General features: G+C 37.2%; 1 protein-coding gene across 4 annotated transcripts in view; it reads left to right on the plus strand.

The window, feature by feature from the left end:
- LOC122743222 (adipocyte plasma membrane associated protein) overlaps positions 1–24,337 on the plus strand; it is a 51,588-nt gene continuing 27,251 nt past the window's right edge. The window contains exons 1-3 of one of the 4 annotated variants that reach the window (XM_043988020.1): positions 1–201; positions 10,407–10,527; positions 18,651–18,766. In XM_043988020.1, coding sequence (XP_043843955.1) covers positions 120–201; positions 10,407–10,527; positions 18,651–18,766 — 319 coding nt within the window. In that variant the 5' untranslated portion in view covers positions 1–119. Of the gene's footprint in view, positions 202–310; positions 334–692; positions 797–10,156; positions 10,279–10,406; positions 10,528–18,650; positions 18,767–24,337 lie in introns of those variants that run through there. The other 3 variants (XM_043988021.1, XM_043988019.1, XM_043988022.1) reach the window with 3 other exon arrangements.

The raw sequence follows: 24,337 nt of genomic DNA on the forward strand, positions 1-24,337 counted from the left end.
GAGTTGGCCGTCCCGGCGAGGGCGGGGCCGCGGACGAGCCCCGGACTGCTCTTTGAGTGGGAGCCGCCACTGTCCACTTCAGTCCTGGGCGTCGGGAGACAGCGGTATCAGCGCCATGAATGAGGCAGAGGGGCTGCGGCAGCGCCGGCCCTCGGGGCTCAAGTCACACTGAGGACAACCAGGCGCAGGAAGCCAAGCAGGGCACGGTAGAGGTCGAGCCGCCTCGGCCCAGGATCCTCCGGCTCCCCTGACTCCCTTTCTGGCCGGGACGTCGGAGTGGGTGGGCTCGGTGGTCTCAAGTCCAGGATGGGAGTCTTGTGTTCGCATGCAAGGGTTGTTGTGTATGCATGTTTGTATTGCATGTGCATGCAATGCGTGTGCGTGAGGCGTGTCATGCGCCGAATGCGTCTGCCCTGTTCGTCCCTCATTCTTTGCCTGAAGTTCCAGTTTCCCAGGATTTTAGTAGTCCTGAGTGTGGATTCCGCCACCGCAGTTACTCCTCCTTGCCCTCCTCCTGGGCTTTGGTTTAGCTGTCACCCGCTGGTCTCACTCACCGGGCATCTGGCTAGACACTCCTGTCCCCAGGTTCCCCCTACCCTTGTGCCTTAAAACACCGAATTTTCAATTCAGTCCAATGAGCATTACTAACGAATGTAAATAAGACCCAGACTTTGGGCTAATTCACTTACAGTTTAATTCGTGTAGTGATGGGTCGAGGAACACGCACAGAAATAAATATGAAAAGGGGAAATCGGTACAAGAAATTTGAGGAGAACTGGTCGCTTTTGGGATGGTGGTGAGAATTCAGTTTAAAAATTTACTAAACACCTACATAGATATATATTTTTTCTTTTATTTTACAATCACATAGGTTCTTGATAAATGTTTGTTGAGTAGGTTTGGGAATGTACATACAGCATTAAATATGAAATGAGGGAGGGGGCAAAGAAGAGGCCAGGCAAAATGCTATGGGAAATTCGAAGAGGAAGAAATTACTTTAAAAAAAAGTTTTCTTTCTATTTAAATTTTATTATGACCTTAACCAAACATAAACAGACACAAACATTTCCATATACCAAAGGAGGACAGAAAAGAGGATTGTATATAAGACCTTGAATCTGTTATGCAAATTTGAGTTTTTAAAAAAGTACAGGGCAGCTAGGTGGCACAGTGGATAAAGCACTGGCCCCAAATTCAGAAGTACCGGAGTTCAAATCCGGCCTTCAGACACTTGACACTTACTAGCTGTGTGACCCTGGGCAAGTCACTTAACCCCCATTGCCCCGCAACCCCTCCCCCCCCCCAAAAGAGTACATATTACATTTAACCATAACACTTTCCTGCTTGTCTGTGGCATCTTCTGAATTTTGAGAGTTCACCTTTTGAGGGGATTTGGGTGGAAGATGGTGTGAATCACAGATTGGAGATGGTACAGCTGGAATTGGGCCTTGATTTCAATAGGTAGAGATGATGATGCCTAGAAGTCTGTTCCAGGTCGAGTTGGGCCACGTGCAAGGGCATGGAAGTTGTAGTGGGCAGTACAAGAATGAAGGAATGAGGAATAGTCCATTTTGACTGAAACAAAGCAGGTAAAGAGAAGTAGTGTGAATAAGGTTGGAAATGTAGATTGCAGCTAGATTGTGGATATCCCATAAGGGCTCCAAACAGCAGTTTATACTGTTTTGCTAGGCTTTGGAAAGGTACCCAGATGTTTTTTAAAAGAGTGATGTGATCATAGCACTGTATTAATAATTGCAGGAGTAGTTTGAAGGGTAGATTGAAGAGAGGATATCTTGGAGTCAGGAAGACCAATTAGTTAGGAGGGTTAGGTAAGTTCAGGTAAGAAAAGTTCAAAGCCTAAACCTGAGATGCTGTAGTATAATGAAAAAATAGGGAATGGATTCAGTAGATGTTGTAAAGGCCATCTCTTGTGCCAGAAAAGTACCGTTTCTCAGTTTTTCCTTTAGAATCCCTAGCCTCCTTCAAGGATCAGATCAAGTGCTTCCCCTTTCAGAAGATTTAATCTTCCCTTCTCCATTCTGAAGTGACTTTGTGTTTTTATTTTTGTATGTTTTTATATGTGTTTACCTGTGTGTCTGTTGTATCAATCAGTAGAAAATGGGCTTTTTGAAGGCAGCAATTATTTCATCTTTATCTTTGTATCTGTAGGGTCCGGCACAGTGCCATGCTCTTGCTTTGGACTTTTGATAGTGTTTGCCAAATTGAATTGAAGATGGAATTGATAAGGCTTGGCAACTGAAGGGAAGGTTAGCAAATATGAATTCTATTAGAAGCCTAGTGACTGGGGAAGACGTGGTGTCATCAACAGAAGTATAAATGTTAGGGGAAGGTTTTTTTTTGGGGGGCAATATAAATTCAGTTTTAGACTAGCATTTTAGGCACAGGCAGTATAACCACTAGGCAGTTATAATATAGTATTAATGCTCTAGGGAGGGTTTAGGGGTGGAGATATTGGTTTGAGTCATATGCATAGAAGTGATAATTGATGTTATAGTAGAGGAGATGAAATTGCCAAGAGAGATGATGTAGAAAGACAGAAGGGAAGGCCAAGAACAGAACCTTCAGGGGACACTCTAGGAGTTAAGGGCCAGGAGAAAGATGAAGATCCAACAAAGGAAAAGGAAGGAGTGGTTTGGATAGGTAAGAGAAAAATTTTAAGAGTAAAATGTTGTAGAAGTCAAGATAGAGTGAGTATCAGGAGGATGGGAGCAATCAAAATATCAAAATGCTGCAGAAAGGTTAAGGAGTGTTGAGGATAGCAGTAGCATGCTGCTGGGAGAGGTCAAAGCGAATTAAAGCATGCTCTACCCTGGGCTAGGGCTCTTCTGATCCCATCTTTAAGAGAACCTAGATAGGAAACTTGATCTCAATGTTCTTAAACTTGAAGCTTTTATCTAAAGCTCCATCACAATTTAAGTGAAATCTCCACAACACCTGGTGGATATATAGGTTTACCCCCAGGTATATAGATGTGGTAGAGCAGGCAGTGAACTAAATGCAAGAGAGACTGTCTGAATAGGTTTACATATATTACTAAACAAGAGGAAGAAGGGTAATGCATTTTAGGGGTAGGTATTTTTTAACAGAAGGAAGAAGTTAATAAATGATATCCTCATTGGCTGTGATTCCGGAAAATCAAGTGTTGGGAGAATATCTTGTAATGACATTTTACTTGTGAGAACAATGAATATGGTGTAGTGGTGTAAGTATAATCATATGACTTAGAACTGGAAAGGAAAGATAATCTGGTCCAGTTTACACATTTTACGTATAAGGATAACTCAGGTCCAGAGATGCAAAGTGACATTGTCCAAACCATTGCCCCCCCCCCCCAAAAAAAGAGGATTTGAATCCAGGTCCTTTGAATACAAATTGAGTGATAAGACTTGAGGCCCTCAAAGTATATATTCAGTATGTGCAAATGGTATTTATCATGAATATACACTGCACATCATTTACTATATTTTACTGAGCATTTATTGCTTAGCCTCTCAGTAATAGTTATAGAAAATAACAACAATAATAAATTGTTATTATTCAGTTGTGTCCAACTTTATGACCCCATCTGAGGTTTTTGGCAAAGATATTAGAGTGGTTTGCCACTTCCTTCTCCAGCTTCTTTTTCAAATGAGGAAACTGAGGCAAACAGGATTAAGTGATTTGTGAGGGGAGGGTGTCACACAGCTAGTGGGTGTCTGAAATCACATTTGAAAACAGGTATTTTTGACTCCAGGCTTGGCATCTATCTACTACACCACCTAACTACCCTTAATACATTGTTATAGTTCTTTACAATTTGAGAATACTTTCAGGGGCAGCTAGGTGGCGGAGTGGATAGAGCACTGGCCCAGGAGTCAGGAGGACCTGAGTTCAAATCAGGCCTCAGACAGTTGACACTTACTAGCTTTGTGACCCTGGGAAAGTCACTTAATCCCAATTGCGAAGAAGAAGAAGAAGGAGAAGGAGAAGGAGAAGGAGAAGGAGAAGGAGAAGGAGAAGGAGAAGGAGAAGGAGAAGAAAGGAGAATAAGAAGAAGAAAGAATGAAGAAGAAGAAGAAGAAGAAGAAGAAGAAGAAGAAGGAAAAGTAAAAAAGAGAATGCTTTCATAGCCATTGTCTCATCTAATTCTCACCAACTGTTAGATAATCATGGCAAACACATTACCCACTTTGTCATTGAGGAATGGACTTCATGAGGTTACATGATTTGCCTAAAGTCACACAGCTAGTGTTAGAATTAAGACCAAGACGTAGGTCTTTTAATGCTTAGTCCAATTCTCTTTCCCATAAACTTGTGACTTCTCTTTAGAAAGTCCCAATCAACAAACTCAGTAATCTGTAGCAACAAATGTAAAAAAAATTCATTCATACACATTTAAAATAGAAAGATGAAAGAAACAGATATTTTGAGGTGTTCATCAGGTATCTATTATTGTTTAGAAAGATAATTCCTCCTTGAAGTGGGGGCTAAATCTAATTCTGAGATCTCTATACTTCTGTCACTGGGGTAGAATGGGAATGGAGGGAGGGGAAGGTTACCTTTTGTTTGTTTGTTTTTGTTTTTTTTTGTGGGGCAATGAGGGTTAAGTGACTTGCCCCGTATCCTACAGCTAGTGTCAAGTGTCTGAGTCGGATTTGAATTCAGGTTCTCCTGAATCCAGGGCCCCTGTTTTATCCACTGTGCCACCTAGCTGCCCCCAAAGGTTACATTTTAATTGCATAGTTAATTAAATCATTCTTACATTTTCCTTTGGGGATTTACCCTTTATATTTGTTTATTGTTTTTATTTTATTTTTGTGAGGCAATTGGGGTTAAGTGACTTGCCCAGGGTCACACAGCTAGTAAGTGTCAAGGGTCTGAGGCCAGATTTGAACTCAGGTCCTCCTGAATCCATGGCCGGTGCTCTATCCACTGTGCCACCTAGCTGCCCCCCTTTATATTTGTTTAAATTGAATTAATGGAATCACATGGTCCTGTTTCCTCATCTTAATGTACTTTGTAGTGGCTTTGATAGATTTCCTAACTTTGTCAGTCAATGTTGCCACTCAGTTCTTGTATTTTTCTCCTTTACTTCTTATTTTTTTGATAAAATTTTTATATCTCAGTCTTGATCTTTTCTAATGTAACACCTGAATGAGAAAACATTATTAAGGGCCATGAGTTTACAGGAAAAATCAATTAAGGGCCACAAACTTATTGTCCCTTTATCTCTCTATTTAGAGAGATTCTTTTAACATGTACATAACATTGTGATTGTTTAGATTCTTAATTCACATTATTGATGCTTTTGTCTTAGATTTTTATCCCAGATAGTTAATTTTAAGGGGACCTTTCCATTTTTATTCTGATTATTTTCTTTAGCTACCTCAGAAGTCCAGTGCTATAAAATATCAAAATGAAATAAAGGAGATCAATGGAAAAGAGTAGCAATAGGAACATATTAACACTTAAGAATAGGCTTTTGTTGAGAAGTAAGGTGTGCTAAGCAGAATATATTATATGAATCCATAAAAGTACATATTCAAAAGAACAGAGTAGGTTAATCATAGATCTTAGTACTGCACAAAACCCCAGATTATTTGGGTATGATTCCCTGCTTTTAGACATGTGAAATATGCATTTTATAGATGAGATATATTCTAAGTTTAAGAGTCTGTGATTTGCCCATAGTTTACACAGGTGGTGGAGTGAAAAGAGAAATTAATCCTAATGATTTTATTTAATGGACATAGAGGTTGAACAGTGTTACATAAGCCCATATATAAAGCTACAATTCTAGACATCATATTTGCTGTTAAATAAATTTCTGTGAGCTGTGAAGGAGCATGATCTGGTCTTAAATCCCGTCATTCAGTGTGGAAAATCAGTAAGAGAACCTTGCTAGCATATAAATTAAAGTTTGTTATCACCCTGTATCTTGTATTCTCAAATACTTTAGAAACATAATTGATAATAATAATTGTGTATGCTGTGAAACCATTCTCTTTGGAACACAGTTGCTTCTAGAAAGAGAACGCAACTATGTAATAGTGCACAGCAACTTTTTATTATTATTTAGGAGAGAAAATGAAGGATGAATCAAATTGTTGAATATTAAGTTAAAAATTCAATAGCTATTCTACTCTTCCCTTCAAGTAAATTTCCTTTCTCCTTACTACCCCACCCCATGTCCCAAATAGGGTTTTTTGGTTGTTGTTATTTTTATTAGCTTTGTAAATGAGCAGTGTGGAATAGTCAAGAGCACTGAGATAAGTCAAGAGACCACGGTTTTCTTTCAAGCATGGCTACTTGTTGAGTGAAATTGAATCACTTAATTTTTTCCTTGATTTTCTCATCCATAAAATGAAAATAATGTTTCCTAAGTTTAATGTAATATGAGAACTATGATGGTAAATTTAAATTATAACCACTTCTTTCTATATTTTCCTGCTATTTGACATTTATAGGTAGTTCTAGCTCTTGTAATTAGCTTGATCTTTGTTGTAGTTAATTGTCCTGATGCAGGAAAATTGTCAGATTTATTAATTTTTTTTTCAGAGTTTCTATTATGCTACATAGATTTTCTCCAGTCAAATAAAACCACATTTCTTAGCACTTAAGAGCTTGACACAAAGTGCTTCTGTTCAATTCAGTCTTGGTGGGATAATAATGATAATAGTTGACATTTATGTAGTACTTTAAAAGTTTGCATAGTGCTTTCTTTATGTACTCTTATTTGATCCTTATAACACCTTTGTAAGAGAGGTACCATAGATGTTATTTACATAGATATTATAGAACTGGATAGTTGAGAGTTAGTTGTGTGTTGTTCCTGATCAGAAGTGGGACTCCAAACAAGCCTAGGTCTTCTTGATTCTGAGTCCAACACCATTTCCAGTAGACTATGCTGATGCTGTCTGAGGACCTGGAAAACCTTTTTAATTTGGCTTCTAGAACTCTCAGTATAAGTCGACAGAAATCCTTATAGGTCAGGGCTGAGCCTTCAATAATTGTCACATCTAATTGCATCATCATGATTGTTTACTTACTCTTAGAGAATATCTGAATTATTCTGTTTATAATTTTTGTAAAGGATATAGAGACTGCTTGAGGCTGAAATTACCTCCAGAGATTGAAGACAACATGTTGTCTCTAATCTCATGAGGCACTATACCTAAAAGGCAAGGGATTAGTTTTCCTGGTCTGGACATGCCTGCACAGGTTAGGAAGGAAAAATATTATGAAACAGTTCATCCATTTTGTTAACAAAAATTATATAGTCTTTAGTTTTAACAAATCAACTGTATGCTACAGAATGGAGAACAATTTTTAAGTCCAAAATGAGGCAGTGGTGTGACTCAATTGCCCAAAAGGCTAATACAATTTTAGGCCTTGTTAATAGATGTATAACTTCTAGACCCAGGGAGGTAAAAATCCTATTCTATGAATTTGTCAGGGAACTACTGTGTTATTTAATTCTGGATGCCACTGTTTAAGAGGAGACATTGACAAAATGGAAGCTATCCAGAAGAGGTTAATATGTTAAAAGATCTGGGAACCATGTGGTTTTAGGAAAGTTTGAAGGAAGTAGAGTTATTTAGCTTGAAAAAGAGAAAACTTTGTCAGGGAGGAAGAAGGAACTGTGATATCTGTCTTCACATATTTGAATATATAGACCAATATATAGACCAAGAGTTGGATTTGTTGTGTTTTGTTTCATGGGGCAGAAATGGGTAGAAGCTACAAGGGGTCAGATTTTGGTTCAGTATCAGGAAGAAATTTCCAACAATTGAAGATGTACAAAATGGAATGGGGTTCTTTGTGATCTAGAGAGTTCCTTGTTACTAGAAGTATTCAAGAAGAGTATATATAACTAGTAGGGTTATTGCAGTAAAATTCCTATATTGGGAAGGAGGTTGAACTAAGAGATCTCTAAGACCCCTTCCATTTATAGAAGCCACAATTTTATAGATATGTTATGATCAAAACTCTGTGTTTGATGAGATAATGCCTAGCTGTTATAACAAATGCTTTGACTGGTTAAGATAACCATTGTTGATATTGGCTAACAGCACCATTGACAACAGTTTTTTTGGTATTGGCTGTAATCAGCATGTTGTGTAAAATAGCAATGAAATGATATTATGCAAAGTGCTTTAATATATTCTTTGATGGTTAGAACAAATGTGTGTTGATAAATGTTTAACAATCGGCTCTCCAAAAACAACAAAAAAAGTACCTATGACACACTTTCAAGTTTAATCTGCATTATTAACATTTTCTTTATCACTTCATTACATCTAGACAATAAAGCAATTAATCAAGTCCTGACTTGTAGTATTTGCCAATTTTTGAGATGCAAATGCTTTAAAACATTGAACATTTGGCTCTTGTACCAGTTTTAGCTGGCTCAGCACACACCTGGTTAAAACCAAAATTTTCCTAGGATCAGTGCAACATGGTTAATAGAGTTAACTTTATTAGTGATCTAGGAATACACCTGAGGAAAATAAACCTTCATATATGTTTTAAAGACTATCTCCATTTGTGCTACACGTGATGACTTCTTTTATGATATAGAAAATGTATTAGGGTATTCACTACACATAGAAAAAGTGAATCTCACTTTTCTTGCAAATAAAACATGAACTGACCAGTTTGTGAAGTTGTTAAAGGTTAGACAGTTAGGCTGGTGAAAGATTTCCTTATGAGGGATTAGGTTTTCATAATTATTGCCAAGGGACCTCTTTCAACACATGGTGCTGCTTAGTCTGTTGCATCAGCTTTAGTTTTAACATCTGAAAAATTCCAGTGGGACTCTATAATGAAGATTATGTTCTTGAAAACATCCATGTGTTTAATCTTCAAAATAAGCAAATTAATACTTATACCTTTGAATTTAGAGTATATTAACTACTTTTTGTTAGGGTTACACTATAAAAAAATTGGGATTTTATATTTCTACTTTAACTTTATTTTGCTTGCTATTATTCCACTTATTAGAAAGGATTGAGGTATCTTTTGCTTAAATACATTTCTTGAATTAACTCAATTTGCCTTCCTCTCCCTCATCTGAATAGAATCATTAAATTTTGTCTCACTGGGAATGGAGGCAAAAATGAAAAAGTCTCTACCCGAAGGCCCTAATATGGGGGAGACTCTCTCTCTCTCTCTCTCTCTCTCTCTCTGTACACACACACACACCCACACACAAACATACATACATATATACATACATATATGACACATCTGTATACAAAAATATATAAACTGTATTTATGATGTTTTTTTTTTGAGGGGGGGTAGAGTGAGAGAAAGGCAAGCCCTTTGTAGAACTGGATTCTTAACTACTTTTGAGTCATGGATCCCTTTGGCAAGCTGGTGAAACCAAGGATACTTTCTCAGAATAATGTTTTTAAATTTATCAAATTATATACAAAGGATTACAAAAGAAACCAATTATATTGAAATATAGTCATCTAAATATATTTTAAAAATTCACCCCAGGTTAAGATTCTCTAGTGTAGAAAATGTTTCTTGAACAGTCTTTAAAGAAACAAAAGATTCTAAGAAGAGGTGAGGTGAGGTGAGAATACTTTCTAGGCATGGGGGAACAGCTGGGACAAAAGCATGGAGATAGGAGATGTAGTCCATACATGTAAAGAACAGCAAGAAGGTCAGTCTGAGTAGACCACGAACTTTGGGAAGGGGAATAGTATATAAGTTTGGGGAGGTAAGTTGGGGCTAGGTCATGAAGATCTTGAGCTTATGTTTGATTCTAGAAACAAGCAGGAGTCTTTGGAGTTTATTGAGCAAGATGAATGACATCCTTAAGGGTAAATTAGGCTTACCCTTAGGAAATTCATATTGGTAACCATGTGGAGGATGGGTAGAGACTCTGGAGACCAATTAGGAAGTTACTACAGTATAGTAGTATATGTTCATGTGTTGAGTGTGGACACAGATAATAGAAATCACCAGTGCTTCTTTAGACACAGACAACCTCTCAGTGTTTAGCAGCACCTCCCTCCCCCTTCCCCCCCATTAAAGCCCTTAGCTTAGATTGACCTTTTCCCCACAAGCTTTCTTCCAAAGCAGTAAAGCTAAAGGCAATAACTGTCTGGCATATACCAGGCAATTTAGTGCTTCCAGCACTTGGAAGAAACAAAAAAGCAACACATTTACTGGTAAAAGGCAAAGCATGCTGGAAGGGGAGGGACAATAGTATTAAACTTTAACACAAGTAGCAAAGCAAATAGCCACTTGTGAAGAAATTAGGTGAGAGGCTCTTCCTGATCTCTTAATCTATGAAATTTAAACCTATAAACCTAAAACCTATGAAATTTAAAGAGATCTGTAAAACTATTTTTATTCTCTGCTGATTGCTTTTATGTATTTTATTTTTTGCAGCACTTATAGCAGTAGAGTTTTCCAGATGACCTTTATGATGCTAGCAGTGTCCCTTTTGGTTCCTTTGCTTGGGGCAGTAACTCTGCTGAATTGCCCCATTGATCCTCAACCTCTCAGGTGAGTTATATTCACAATTCTCCACAATGATTTTCTAAAGATAATTTAATTGAAGCCATTATTCCTTTAGGATGAAAGGGCATGATGAAGCAAATCTATAATTAAAAGTAAGTTATTATGACAGAAAATATTTTTTGTGTTTAGATGATTATTTTTAAAAATTCTTGAGTGCCCAAAGTGGTTTATGTATCATATACAATGTATCTATGACAAATGATCTGATTTCTGCCATTCTTATAGTTATAAGGATATGATTAAGCAGAACTTAAATGACTCAAGTTTGAAAAACAGACTGTTCTTAAGTAGGAAAAAAGGTATATGCAAAAGGAGTTAACTTTAACTTGTCTTATTTAAAGTCTACTATACATCCATGTCCTATTTTTACATGTGATTAGTGTCCTACTTTTCCTTAGTCATTTGCTAAAAATGCTAATACAATCTAGATTTAGTCAGTAGGTGTATAATGCCCAAAGCAAATCTTTCCTTCCTTCCTTCTTTCCTTCCTTCCTTCCTTCCTTCCTTCCTTCCTTCCTTCCTTCCTTCCTTCCTTCCTTCCTTCCTTCCTTCCTTCCTTCCTTCCTTCCTTCCTTCCTTCCTTCCTTCCTTCCTTCCTTCCTTCCTTCCTTCCTTCCTTCCTTCCTTCCTCCCTCCCTCCCTCCCTCCCTCCCTCCCTCCCTCCCTCCCTCCCTCCCTCCCTCCCTTCCTTCCTTCCTTCCTTCCTTCCTTCCTTCCTTCCTTCCTTCCTTCCTTCCTTCCTTCCTTCCTTCCTTCCTTCTTTCCCTCCCTCCCTCCCTCCTTCCTTATGAAAATCTTATGAAAAGATTTGGTCCTGTCCTCAGAGACCTTACAATGTAGTAGGATAGATTAAACTTTTATACAAATAAATGTGATAGAATAAGTACCTGGGAGAGTTATAAACAAAGGAATATGAAGGAGCAAGAGACTACTTTTATCTATGGAGGATCAGGGAAACAGGTAGGGTTTTATTTAGGACCTGAGGATGGGTAGTAGTTTGGCAGATAGGTTTATAGCAGATGAAAGAGTGCAATACATGGGAAAAAATTGTGAACCATGAATAATTCATATTAGCAGCATTATAAAGTATGTGAAGGAGAGGTTTATGAGATAAGGTTAGAATGGTAGGTTGGAGCTAGATTCCATAGATCCCTAAATCCTAGGCTAAGGAGTATAGACTTTCAGAGTCACTGGAAAGTTATTAAATGCTATTGTGAGGACAGTGATGGGAGCAGAGATCACATTAGGAGCATTACTCAATCATTAGGTTGTAGGGTAGATTAGAGTGTGGAGAAAGTGGAAGCAGGAATATCATTTAGAAGTCTACCAAGATACCACAGGCAAATTAGAAGAGGAAGGAATAGTTTACCTGTCAGATCTATGGTGAGGGGAAGAATTTATAACCAAAGATGAGATAGAGAACATCATGAAATACAAAATGGGATCATTTTGATTACATTTAATAAAAAAGGTTTTGGACAAACTAAACCAATGTAACCCAGATAAGAAGGAAAGCAGAAAGATGGGAAATAATTTTTACAGCCAGTGTTTCTGATAAAGGCCCCATTTCTTAAATATATAGAGAACTTAATCAAATTTATAAGAATACAAGTCATTCCCCAATTGAGAAATGGTCGAAGGATATGAATAGGCAGTTTTCATATGAAGAAATTAAAGCTATCTATAGCTATATGAAAAAATATTCTCAATCATTATTGATTAGAGAAATGCAAATTAAAACTACTCTGAGGTACTCCTTCACACCTATCAGATTGGTTAATATGGCAAAAAAGGGAAAAAGATAAATGTTGGAGAAGATGTGGGAAAATTGGAACACTAATGCATTGTTGGTGGAGTTGTGAACTGATCCAACCATTCTGGAGAGCAATTTGGAACTATGCCCAAAAGGCTATAAAAGTGTGTATACCCTTTGATCCAGCAATACCACTATTGGGTCTATATCCCAAAGAGATCATAAAAAAGGGAAAAGGACCCTCAAGCACAAAAATAATTATAGTTGTTCTTTTTGTGAAGGCAAAGAATTAGAAATTGAGGGGTTGCCCATCAATTGGGAATGGCTGAACAAGGTGTGGTATATGAGTGTTATAGAATAATATTGTGCTGTAAGAAATTATGAGCAGGCAGATTTCAGAAAAACCTGGAAAGACTTACACGAACTGATGCTGAGTAAAATGAGCAGAATCAGGAGAACACTGTCCACAGTAACAGCAACACTGTGTGGTGATCACCTGTGATAGACTTAGCTCTTCTCAGCAATACAGTGATATAAAACAGTTCGAAAAGACTCATGATGTAAAATGCTCTCCACATCCAGAAAAAGAACTATGGAGTTTGAATGCAGATTGAAGCATTCTATTTTCACTTTTTTGGTTTGTTTTTGTTTCTTCTTTCTTATGGTATTTCCCTTTTGATCTGATTCTTCTTTTACAACATGACTAATGTGGAAATATGTTTAACATGATTCTAATGTATAACCTAAATCAGATTGCTTGCTAGCTTCAGGAGTGGAGAGGGAAGGAAGGGAGGGAGAAAACTTTGGAACTCAAAATCTTACAAAAATGAATGTTGAAAATTATCTTTACATGTAATTGGAACAAAATACTATTTAAAAAAAGAAGTCTATCAAACTATTCCAGGAAAAAATTATGAAGGTCTGAACAGCGATTGGATTAGAAAGATAGAAATGGATATGAGAAATTTTGTAGGGTTAGAATCTATAGGACTTGGCAACTGATTGGATATGGGAAGGATATGAGATGGGGATATGGCTATGAGAGAGAGAAGTAAAAGATGATTCTAAAATTTCAAACTTGGATGCCTGGGAGGATGCTGGAACCATTAACAGAAATAGAGAAGTTGGAGGGGAAGGAGAATAAATTTGATTTTAGAAATGTTAAAGTGTTGTCAGGACATCCTGGTAGATATGTTCTATATATAGTTGGAGATAGTAAACTGGTATTTGGGAGAAGGGTTAGGTCTACAGATAGAGATTTAGGAATTATCTGCTTAGATAATTCTAGTTAAAACATTAATAGTTAAAACTGGGAAGTGAGATCACCAAGGTGGAGACTGTAGAGATGGAAAAGAGGTGTGGGTAGGTGAGGGCCCCTGTATTTATGGAGGATGAGAACTTAAAGAAGGACCACCCAGAGAGTTTGGAAATAAGCCATGAGAGGGCAGTGTCTCTAAAACCAGGGGAGAAAAGGTATTGTAGGGTGATGGTTATCAGTGTTTGATATTGCAGAGAGGTCAAGAAAGATGAGTACAGTGTTTTTTTTTTTTTAAACTTCCATATTAGCCATGTTTTAAAAAAAAGCAAGAAAAGTAAAGAAGGTGAAAACATATAAGCTTCACTCTGCACTCAGTGTTTATCAGTTCTGTCTTTGGAGATAGATAGTATTTTTCATCATGAATCCTTTGGGATTTTTATGGATTATTGTATTGATCAAAGTAGCTAAATCTTTCACAGTTGATTTTTGTTACAATATTGTTATTACTTTGTACAGTGTTCTCCTGGTTCTGCTCATTTCACTTTGTATCAATTCATATAAATCTTCCCAGGTTTTTCTGAAACTATCCCCCTTATCATTTCTTATAGTGTACTAATATTCCATTACAATACCATTATACCATGGCTTGTTCAGCCATTCCCCAATTGATGGGCATCTCCTAAATTTCCAATTCTTTGACATCACAAAAAGCGCTGCTATAAATATTTTTGTATTTTTGGGTCCTTTTCCATTTTCTTTGATTTATTTGGGATATAGGACTTAGTAGTAGTATTGCTTGATCAAGGGGATGCAAAGCTACATAGCCCTTTGGGCATAGTTTCAAATTATTCTCTGGAATGGTTGGACCAGTTCACAACTCCACCAATAATGCATTAGTGTGCCTATTTTTCTACATCTCCCCCAGTTTTTGTCATTTTCTTTTTCTGTCATATTAGCCAATCTGATGGGTGTGAAGTGGTACCTCAGAGCTGTTTTAGTTTGCATTTCTCTATTTAAGAAATGAAATCAGAGAAACTTTCTGTAGATTTTCCCCCTCAAATTTCCCATTTTCCATCTAATTTTGGTTACAAAGTTTTGTCTATGTGAAAATATATAATGTTATATATTCTAAACAATCTGTTTTACTTCCTCTCTCTTGTTTGGTCATAAACTCTTTCCTTATCCATAGCTCTGACATGTACATTTTCCCCATACTTCCTTAATTTATTTTTATCATCCTTTATGTCTAAGTCATTTATTTATCTTAATCTTATCTTGGTATATGGTGTGAGATGTTGGTCTATGCCTAGATTTTGCCAAACTGCTTTTCTGTTTTCCTAGCAATTTTTGTCAAATATTGACTTCTTACCCCAATAGCTTAGATCTTTGGGTTTATCAAACACTAGTTTACTATGGTGATTTACTACTGTGTATCATGTATATAAACTATTACACTGATTCACCATTCTATGCCTCAGCCAGTACCAGACTGTCTTGATGATTATTGTTTTGTACTATAGTATGAAATCTGCAACTGCTAGTCCTCCTTCCTTAACTTTTTTTTTATTTATTGCCTTGATAGTCTTGATCTTTTGTTCTTCCAGATGAATTAAATTTAATTTTTCTAGGTTTATAAAATAATCCTTTGGTAGTTTGATTGGTATGGCATTGAATAAGTAAATTAACTTAGGCAGTATTGTACTCATGAAAAATTAATATTTTTACAGTTGTTTAGATGATGATGAGTACTGTTAAGGGAATTTGGGTAGAAGAAATGAATAAGTGCATTGTCATGCAACCATGTGGAGGACTCATTTGAGGTTAGATAGCATGAATTGATGGTAGGTCCAGTCAGCATAGTTTTGTGAATTTATCCATCAGTAGATATGTATATGAAATGGAAAAGGCAGATGTAGAAATTTTTTGGTAGTGGTGATTAACAAAGTTAGAATGGTAGAAGGTTAAAGGGTAAGGGATTTAAGGGTAGATGTGTATGCAATTAAAAAAAAAACTTCAAAAAGTTTCTTTTCAAATGAAGGTCTTCCTTCTCTCTTATATTAAGAACCAATTAATATGGGGGGGTGGAATCCAGGGGTTTTTTCCTCCACTATTCTCTCATTCAGAAACAAACCCTTGTAGGTTATTCAGCCAGTCTTTGTGAAGGACATTGCTGATAGATGAGACTGCTCAAATCATCTGGGTACATGCTTCTTATTGTAAAGAATTAATTGTTATTTGAGGTTTTTATGCCTTTGCTCGCACTGGCCTTGGGCTCCGAAAACCACATGGTGCTCCATCCACTGGTTGTAGCCGTTGCCATGGCACTGGCACCTCACGTCATCACCACTCGCTAACGCCTACATGGGCCTGGCAAATTATAATGATTGGAAGCCTAGTGAGGGCAGTCATGTGACTGTCAGAGCGGCCATCCCATTGGCTGGGGCTGTGTGGGGTTTTTCTAGGATTGAGGGAGGAGAATTGGGCATTCTAGTGGAACACTGGAACGACAGGAGATCTGCTGCGTATTCTCAGCTGATTCCTGGGCGGTGGTATCTTTTAAGGTTGTATAATTTCCCTTTCCCCATTTTATTTCCTTTCCCTTGATCCTACCAATCCTGTTTGTGTTTTTTTTTTTTAAAGTTCATTCTTGTTAAAATAAATCCTGTTCTGTTTTGAGGGAGGCTTCCGGTCTCCTTCTTTGCCCCAATATTGTGGTGAGCTGCTTAGCTAACACTCCCCAATTAAAAATTGGTCCCCACATTACTCCACCCAACTAGAAGAGTTTAGAAGGATAATTTAATTTAGGTGGAATTTTACCCCACTACTCATCCTTCACTGACTGGGTAGAGAATAGAGCCTTTTGTAAAGATTTCCAGTAGTCTGGCTTGAGTCTCTCTTTGTCCATGAGTGATATAATCAGAGTTGGGGTACCTAGCCCCTCATTAGAATAGGTCCACCTTTCATTATAATATTCGTTCTCTCACTAATTGTTAACCAATCAGAGTTGATTCCCACCTGTCAGAAATACCCACTCTTCCAAGGGTATGTAAATGTCAAGAGGCCTCCAGGAGGGGTCTTTGGTTTATGAGAGAAAGCCAAATGACCATCCTTTTATTAATTATTCACTAGCCATAATTAATAAAATCATTAATTACCCAGAAATTGTTTCTTGGACTTTTTATACATCACATCTCCTTCTTTCCTCCCCTTCCCTCATCCCCACTGAGAAAGCAAAAAAACCCCAAACTCCTGTTATAAACATGTATAATAAAACAAAACAATTTCTCAAATTGGTCATGCCCAAAAAAATTGTGTTTCATTCTGTACTCTGAGTCCATTGGTTCTCTCTCATGAGGTAGTCAGGCAGCATATTTCAACATGAGTCCTTTGGAACTGTGGGTGTGCTCATTGTGTTAATCAGTGTTCCTAAGTCTTTCAAAGCGGTTTGTCTTTTCAACATTGTTACTATTAAATAAATTGTTCTCCTGATTCTACTCACATCATTCTGTATTAATTAATACAAGTCTTCTTAGGTTTTCTGAAACTGCTTCATCATCTCTTACGACACAATAATGTTAATGCAATTTTTTTTTTTTGGTGAGGCAATTGGGGTTAAATGACTTGCTCAGGGCCACACAGCTAGTAAGTGTTAAATGTTTGAGGCTGGATTTGAACTCAGGTCCTCCTGAATCCAGGGCGGATACACTGCACCACCTGGCTTCCCCCACTGCACCACCTAGCTGCCCTAATGCAATGTTAATAAAGTTTACCATGGGGTCAAATGGATAGGAAAATGAAATTAGAACATGAGTTGAAGGAATGGGTAAATAAATAGGAAGGAACAAGTTCCTGATAAGGATAAAGAGCAGATTCAGTAGCAAGGAGATCATGGGAGAAATAGAAGGATAGGCAATTGTGATCAGAGAGGGTAATTTCAGAGTACAGTCTTGAAGACAGAATAGCTTGAAGGGATGGTGAATTCTAAGATGTGACCTGGTTGTATGGCTAAAATTAAGTCCAGTTGGAGGGCAGAGAAGTTAAAAAGGTTGAAGAATTACATGATCAGTGTATTATAAGGGTCATCAAAAAGGACATTAAGGTCACTTAGTATGTTGATAGGACATAAAGTGGAAAGGAAGACTGAACAAGATATTTAAGCCATTAAGGAAAGCAGAAGACTGCTGACTCTGGAGTCAGCAGATGATATCAAATAGGATAGGGACAGGATGGTATAAATAGTTGGCATGGCTTCAAAGGAGACTATTAAATAGTGGCAGCAGAACAAAAGGCGAGATTTGAGAGTAGAGGGGAAGAAGTATGCCTTTCTCTCTTGCTTTATAGGTTGAAAGGAATGGGAATAGACACCACTATTGCAAAGTCAAAGTGTCTCTAGGGGAAGCCAATTTGAGGATGTAGAGAAGTATTAGAAGAAGCAATAGAGGATGGATAGAGGAGGAGTACAGTGAAGTGGAAGCTCTAGAGGATGTAGTAGAAGGGGTTTTTAAAAGTGTTCTCAGGGATAGATTGGGCCTGGGGAGAGAAAGTTGAGCTGGCTAGAAGAGAAGATGGCAGGGTGGAAGAGTCTGCTCTTTTATTCAGGAACTGAAGGTTTGAAGAGACATGTTTAGTTAACAATTGATTACTGATTTTGGTCTAAATGTTAATGCTTTATATTTTTCATTTAAATGTTATTTTTATTCTATAAAACAACTTCTAATGCCTCTGGTTACTTCTGCTAAGTTTATGACAACCAAATATGTCTTAGGAACACATCCTCTTCATTGATAGAACTATGGTTGGTAATACTAACATGATAGTTTTTGTATCTCCTATGTCAAAAAAGTAGTCCTAGGGGCAGCTAGGTGCTGCAGTGGATAGAGCACCGGCCCTGGAGTCAGGAGGACCTGAGTTCAAATCCGGCCTCAGACACTTAACACTTACTAGCTGTGTGACCCTGGGCAAGTCACTTAACCCCAATTGCCTCACTAAAAAAAAAAAGTAGTCCTGTACTCATGATACTTTTTTAATAAATATTTTATTGTTGTATTTGCTGTATTTATTGTTTACTTGAATAGATTAAATTTCATTCCTTTATAGTTTCAAAGAGCCCCCCTTCCTACTTGGAGTTCTGCGACCAAATGTGAAGTTGCAACAAGCAGAAAAGTTATTTGAAAACCAACTTATTGGTCCGGAGTCCATAGTAAATATTGGTGGTAAGCATGTGAAACCATTAAGTTTATCCATGACCTTTAAACTTTGATTTTCTTGTTTTGCTCAGAAATATTTTTACTTGCCTTTTCTTTCTTAGAGGGAGTCTATTCTGTGTCAGCCCCAAATGTTGTTGGCTTTGCAACTTGCCAAGTAGAAATCCATATTGCTTATTAACTTTAGAATATTTATATAATCAGTCAGACAACTTATTTTTGGATTTTAGCCTAGTTTATTAAAATGCAAAGTCATTTTTACTAGTAATTAATTTGAAGGTGATCTGCACTGAGTATCATGATATATTTTTAATATATATGTGTATACTTATATGTACATATCTATTGAAGATGGAAAATAGCATTGGTGGGCAAATTATGAAAGTTTAATTTATTTGTAAGACTGGAAGAATAACTGTTTAGCTCTAGTTTGCCTTCCTCTTAATTAATTTTGTTGAAATGATGAGACAGTTCCTAATTAGTATGTTAACTGTCTTTGGTAGGACTTCTTTGTTCAGTTTGGAAAGATTAATTTAAAAGCAGCCCCGTGCTGGACTTTGACAAGTTGCACAAGAATTTAGCTGAGCAAAATTGGTTTTACCTCAGTGGTAATAAAGTAGAGGTTGGTGATCATGGTATAGCTTAGATTCTATCTCAGGTATCCATGAGTAAAATATTTTATATTGGTTGGGTTTGTAAAGTGGGAATTATGAATAGGAATAAATAATGGACCAATAAAAAGGATTCTGCCCTCTACAGCAATGTGAAACAGTAGTGAGCAGTTCATTTTGCATTGCTTAATATATAATGTTTATCACTCCAAAATTTCAATTTTATTGTCATTGAAATAGTTAAATATAGACTTTAATTATTCACTCGTTTTTGTGTCCTTCCTTTCCTGTTTGACTACTTTGAGTAGTATTTGTCTCCAAATTTTTGGCCATCTTTTGCTCAAAGCTGTGCAACATTTTAGCTGGAGAAAAATAATTTTAAGATGTTGGACATTTTTCTTTATGGAAGCATAAAACTATTGTTAGTGTGGTATTCTTGTAAAATATTTTGTTAAATAGAACTTTTAATTTTCTTTTAGAAATGACTACAATTATAATTAAAAAATTTTTTTGTTTTTTGGGTAAAAAGTAAATAAAACAAAAAGCTCAGATGGAAATTGGCCAGCTTTAAAAGTTATTCTTATTATTGTTAATATTAGCTACTGCTACACAAACCTCAGTTCTCATCTTTTCTCTCAATTTCAAAATCTATTTCTCCTTACTATTAGCATTGTGGTTATTTTCCCAATTCTTACCAAGCATATTAATAAGAGGAAGTTTTCTGACATTAGAAATGTAGATGTTTTGGTGACTCACTTGATGACATTCCTACTCTATGTCTGGGGCAGTGTAGGGAACAAATAGGGCCATCATAGGAAGAAGAACAATATTAATGACTGATTCTAGAATATTCTATGCATGAAGGTCACATAAGGTTTCACTACCTTATTTTTTTTTGGGGGGTGGGTGGAGATGTTACCATTAATGGAGAGATATTATTATTATTATTTTTGTGAGGCAATTGGGGTTAAGTGACTTGCCCAGGGTCACACAGCTAGTAAGTGTTAAGTGTCCGAGGCCAGATTTGAACTCAGGTCCTCCTGAATCCAGGGCCGGTGCTCTATCCACTGTGCCACCTATCTGCCCTGAGAGATATTATTATTAATAAACTGTTTCAGACTTGTGATTTCATTGGTCAGTCGGTCTACAAGCATTTAATAAATGCTTATTGTGTTCCAGGCACTTCACAGGGGATACAAACAAAAGCAAAAAAAGTACAGTACTAAATAGCATTTTATTTTTGCTCTTGGAGATAATAGGGAGCCGGTAGACTTTATTAAGTAGGGCAGATGACATAGTCAAACCTGTACTTTAGGAAGATCAATTTGCCATTACAATAGAGGATGATTGGAGTGGGGAGAGACTCAAAGTAGGGAGTCCATTTAGAGGCTATTGCAGTAGTCCAGATAAGAGGTGATGGGGACCTATACAAATAGTGGTTGTGTGAGTAGAGAGAATGGGTCATGTGAGAAATGTTGTGAAGGTAAATATGACAAAATTTGACAACAGATTGAATATGTAGGGTGAGTGCATATAAGGAATTAAGGATGGCATGAAGATTGTGAACCTGGATGACTAGGAGGATGGTGGTGCCCTTAAGGAAAATTAGAAAGAGGAGAACATTTTTTGGTAAAAGGTAATGAATTATCTTTTGGATGCCTATGGGGTATCCAGTCCAGGTTTAGTTGTTTAAAAAGTGGTTGTTGCTATGTGACTGAAGAGATTAAGACTGGATATATAGATTTAGGAATCATACGCACACATGCATATATACATACATACACACACAAACATACACATATATATATATACGTATATATGTGTGTGTGTGTGTATGTATGTATGTATATATATATATATATATATATATATATATATAGAGAGAGAGAGAGAGAGAGAGAGAGAGAGAGAGAGAGAGAGAGAGAGAGGGATTAGTTGAATCCATGGGAGCTGATGAGGTAGATTGTCCAACAAGATATTATAAAGACAATAGAAGAGGGTGGCTCTAATGCCAGTGTAGTGTGTTATTATAGGTTGGGATGAAAGTAAGCACTCCCAAATCATTGAACAGTCAACAAAAGGAGGATCCCAGGCTTTACATGGCTTGGATTTTTTTTTTTTTTAATATATCCTTATGTGACTATAAAGCTGTGGCAGGGAAGCCGGGGCCAATCTGGTCCTGGGGATAGCTTTGTCTCCTTTTAGGGAAAATAATCCATGTTGGTAAAAGAGAACGAGGAAGAGTCTGTAGAGAAGAAACTGCATCAGGGAAATGCTGTTAAATATTAATCCTATCACAAGGGCCCAGTCAGAGCCTTGAGGACACTTATGGTTAGTAACCATGACCAAGACGAAGATTCAGCAAAGGAGATTGAGGAGTTGTCAGGCAGGTAGGAGAACTAGCAGAGAGCAGTGTTAGGAAAACCTAGAAAAGAGAATATCCAGGAGGGGAGGGTAAGCAAGAAGTGCCAGATACTACAGTCAAGAAGGTGAAAATTGAGAAAAAGCCATTAGATTTAGCAATTAAGTACTTTTTGTTGACTTTGGAGAGAACAGTTACAGTTGAATGATCAGGTCAGAGCCAGATTGCATGCAATTTAGAATCTAGGGAGAGGATAGGAAGTGGGGTGTCAATGGATTTCTCAAGGAGTTTAGCCAGGAAAAAGAGGAGAGATATGACAATAGCAAGGATGTTAGAATCAATTAGGATTTTTTTAAAAGGATGGAAGATTCATGGGCATATTTATAGGAAGCACAGAGGGATCCAGTAAACGGGGTAACTGAAGATTAGAGAGAATGGAGATGATGGTGGTGGCATTCTGTTAGAGAAGAGAGGAAAGGACAGAATCAAGGGTGCCTGTTGAGGGATTTGCCTTGGCAAGGAGGACATTATTGGTGACTCTCAGTCATTAACTTATCACATTTTTATATTTTATGTGGAAAGAAATTTCTAGTTATTATTCCATGACATTTAGTCAACATCAATAACAAACATTGATGCAAGAAGGTTCTTTGGGTCCAGAGTTTCAGACCATAGGCAGGTGTTAAATTGAGACATTTTGCAATGGAACCCTTTGTTTCTTTAGGTATGTCATACTTCTTTCCCTCTGTTCTAGTCTGCCTAGAAATAATAATAATAATGATAGCATTTATACAGCTCTTTAAGATTTTCAAAGCACTTTACATGCTATCTCATTCGATCTGGGGCATGTTTTGAACTCAGGTTTTCCTGATGCCATATAAAGTACTCTATCTACTATACTTTCTAGATCTTTTAGAAGTAAATGGAAAGTTTTATTTCTAGGTTAACTTAATTTAGAAATCAGTCTTCTAGAAAGGAAAGTTGCAGAGACTTTTACAATAAGTTACATGATCGATTTTGTACAATTAAAAATTTAAAAAGTATATGTATACATAGTATATACTATAGTCTATAGTATGACATACACACATACACACACAGTGGGTTATATTAGGTATCATTTTATCCTTTCCAGTTCTAAATCTATGGTGACATGAATGATGAACACCCCATTTAATTCAGCAAACATTTATTAAACACCTTTTTTGCCCAAGGTCCTTTTATTCAGTATGTAAATACAAAGATGAAGAATTCAATAGTCTCTGCCCCAAAGGAGTTTCTAACCTAATAGGAGAAATTATTTATACTTATACATACATATATGCATACACATACACACATATATAAATATACATATACACACAAGTATAACTAAAGGTACATTTTGATAGGGGAATGTGGGAGACCTAGACAAAATACTTTTCAGAAAATGTGAGTGAGGAGAGATCAGTGCCTCTTGTGTGGATCAGGAAAAGCTTAATGGTGCCTGGTCTTGGCCTTGAAAACAGAGAATGTTTTCATTAGGTGGATAAGGAGGAGTGTGTTTCAGGCATAGAGGAAATTACATATATGTATTTTTAAATAGGTAAAATCCAAACATATTGAATGGATCTCTAATGGATGATTTATCAATCACTCAAGCAATTAACATTTATTAAGCACCTACTATATGCCAAGTACTGTTCTAAGCACTGGAGATATAAAAAGAGGCAAAAGAATCCTTGCCCTCCAGGAATTTATAATCTAATGGTGGAGAAAACAAGCATAAATATATACAAAGCAAACTATATATAGAATAAATAGGAGATAAATAATAGAGGGAAGGCACTAGAAATAAGAGGGGTTGGGGAAGGCTTCCTGTAAAGGGTGGGATTTTAGTTGGGAGTTAAAGGAAACCAGGGAGGTCAGTACTTGGAGCAGAGGAGAGAGAGTGTTCCAGACATGGGGAATAGCCAGAGAAAATGCCCAGAGCTGAGAGATGGAGTGTCTTGTTTATGGAACAGCCAGGAGGCCAGGGTCACTGTATAGAAGGTGTAAGGTGTAAGAAGACTGGAAAGGTAGGCAGAAGCTAGACTGTAAAGAGCTGTGAATGCCAAACAACATTTTGTTTTTGTTCCTAGAGGCAATAGGAAGCCACTGGAGTTTATTAAGTAGGAGGGTGACATGGTTGGATTTGCATCTTAGGAAAATCAGAAAATCACTTTAGTGGCTGAATGGAGGATGAACTGGAATAGGGAGAGACTTGAGGAAGGCAGATCCACTTGCAGGCTATTGCGATAATCAGGGCATGGGGGGGGGGCAACTAGGTGGTGCAATGGAAAGAGCACGGACCCCGAAGTCAGGAGACAAATCCGGCCTCAGACACTTGAAACTTAGTATCTGTGAAACCCTGGGCAAGTAACTTAACCCTGATTGCCTTGTCAAAAAAAAAAATCAAGACATGAGGTGCTATGGCCTTGTAGAAGAGCGGTGGTAGTGTGAGAGAAGAGAAGGGGGCATATTCAAAAGATGTTGCAAAGGTAAAAAGGACAGGTCTTGGTAATAGCTTGGATGTGGGGTAAAGAAATGGTGAGGAATCCAAGATGACCGCTAGGTTTCCAGCTTGAG

Source organism: Dromiciops gliroides, chromosome 2 (assembly GCF_019393635.1).
Source record: "Dromiciops gliroides isolate mDroGli1 chromosome 2, mDroGli1.pri, whole genome shotgun sequence".
Taxonomy (NCBI): domain Eukaryota; kingdom Metazoa; phylum Chordata; class Mammalia; order Microbiotheria; family Microbiotheriidae; genus Dromiciops; species Dromiciops gliroides.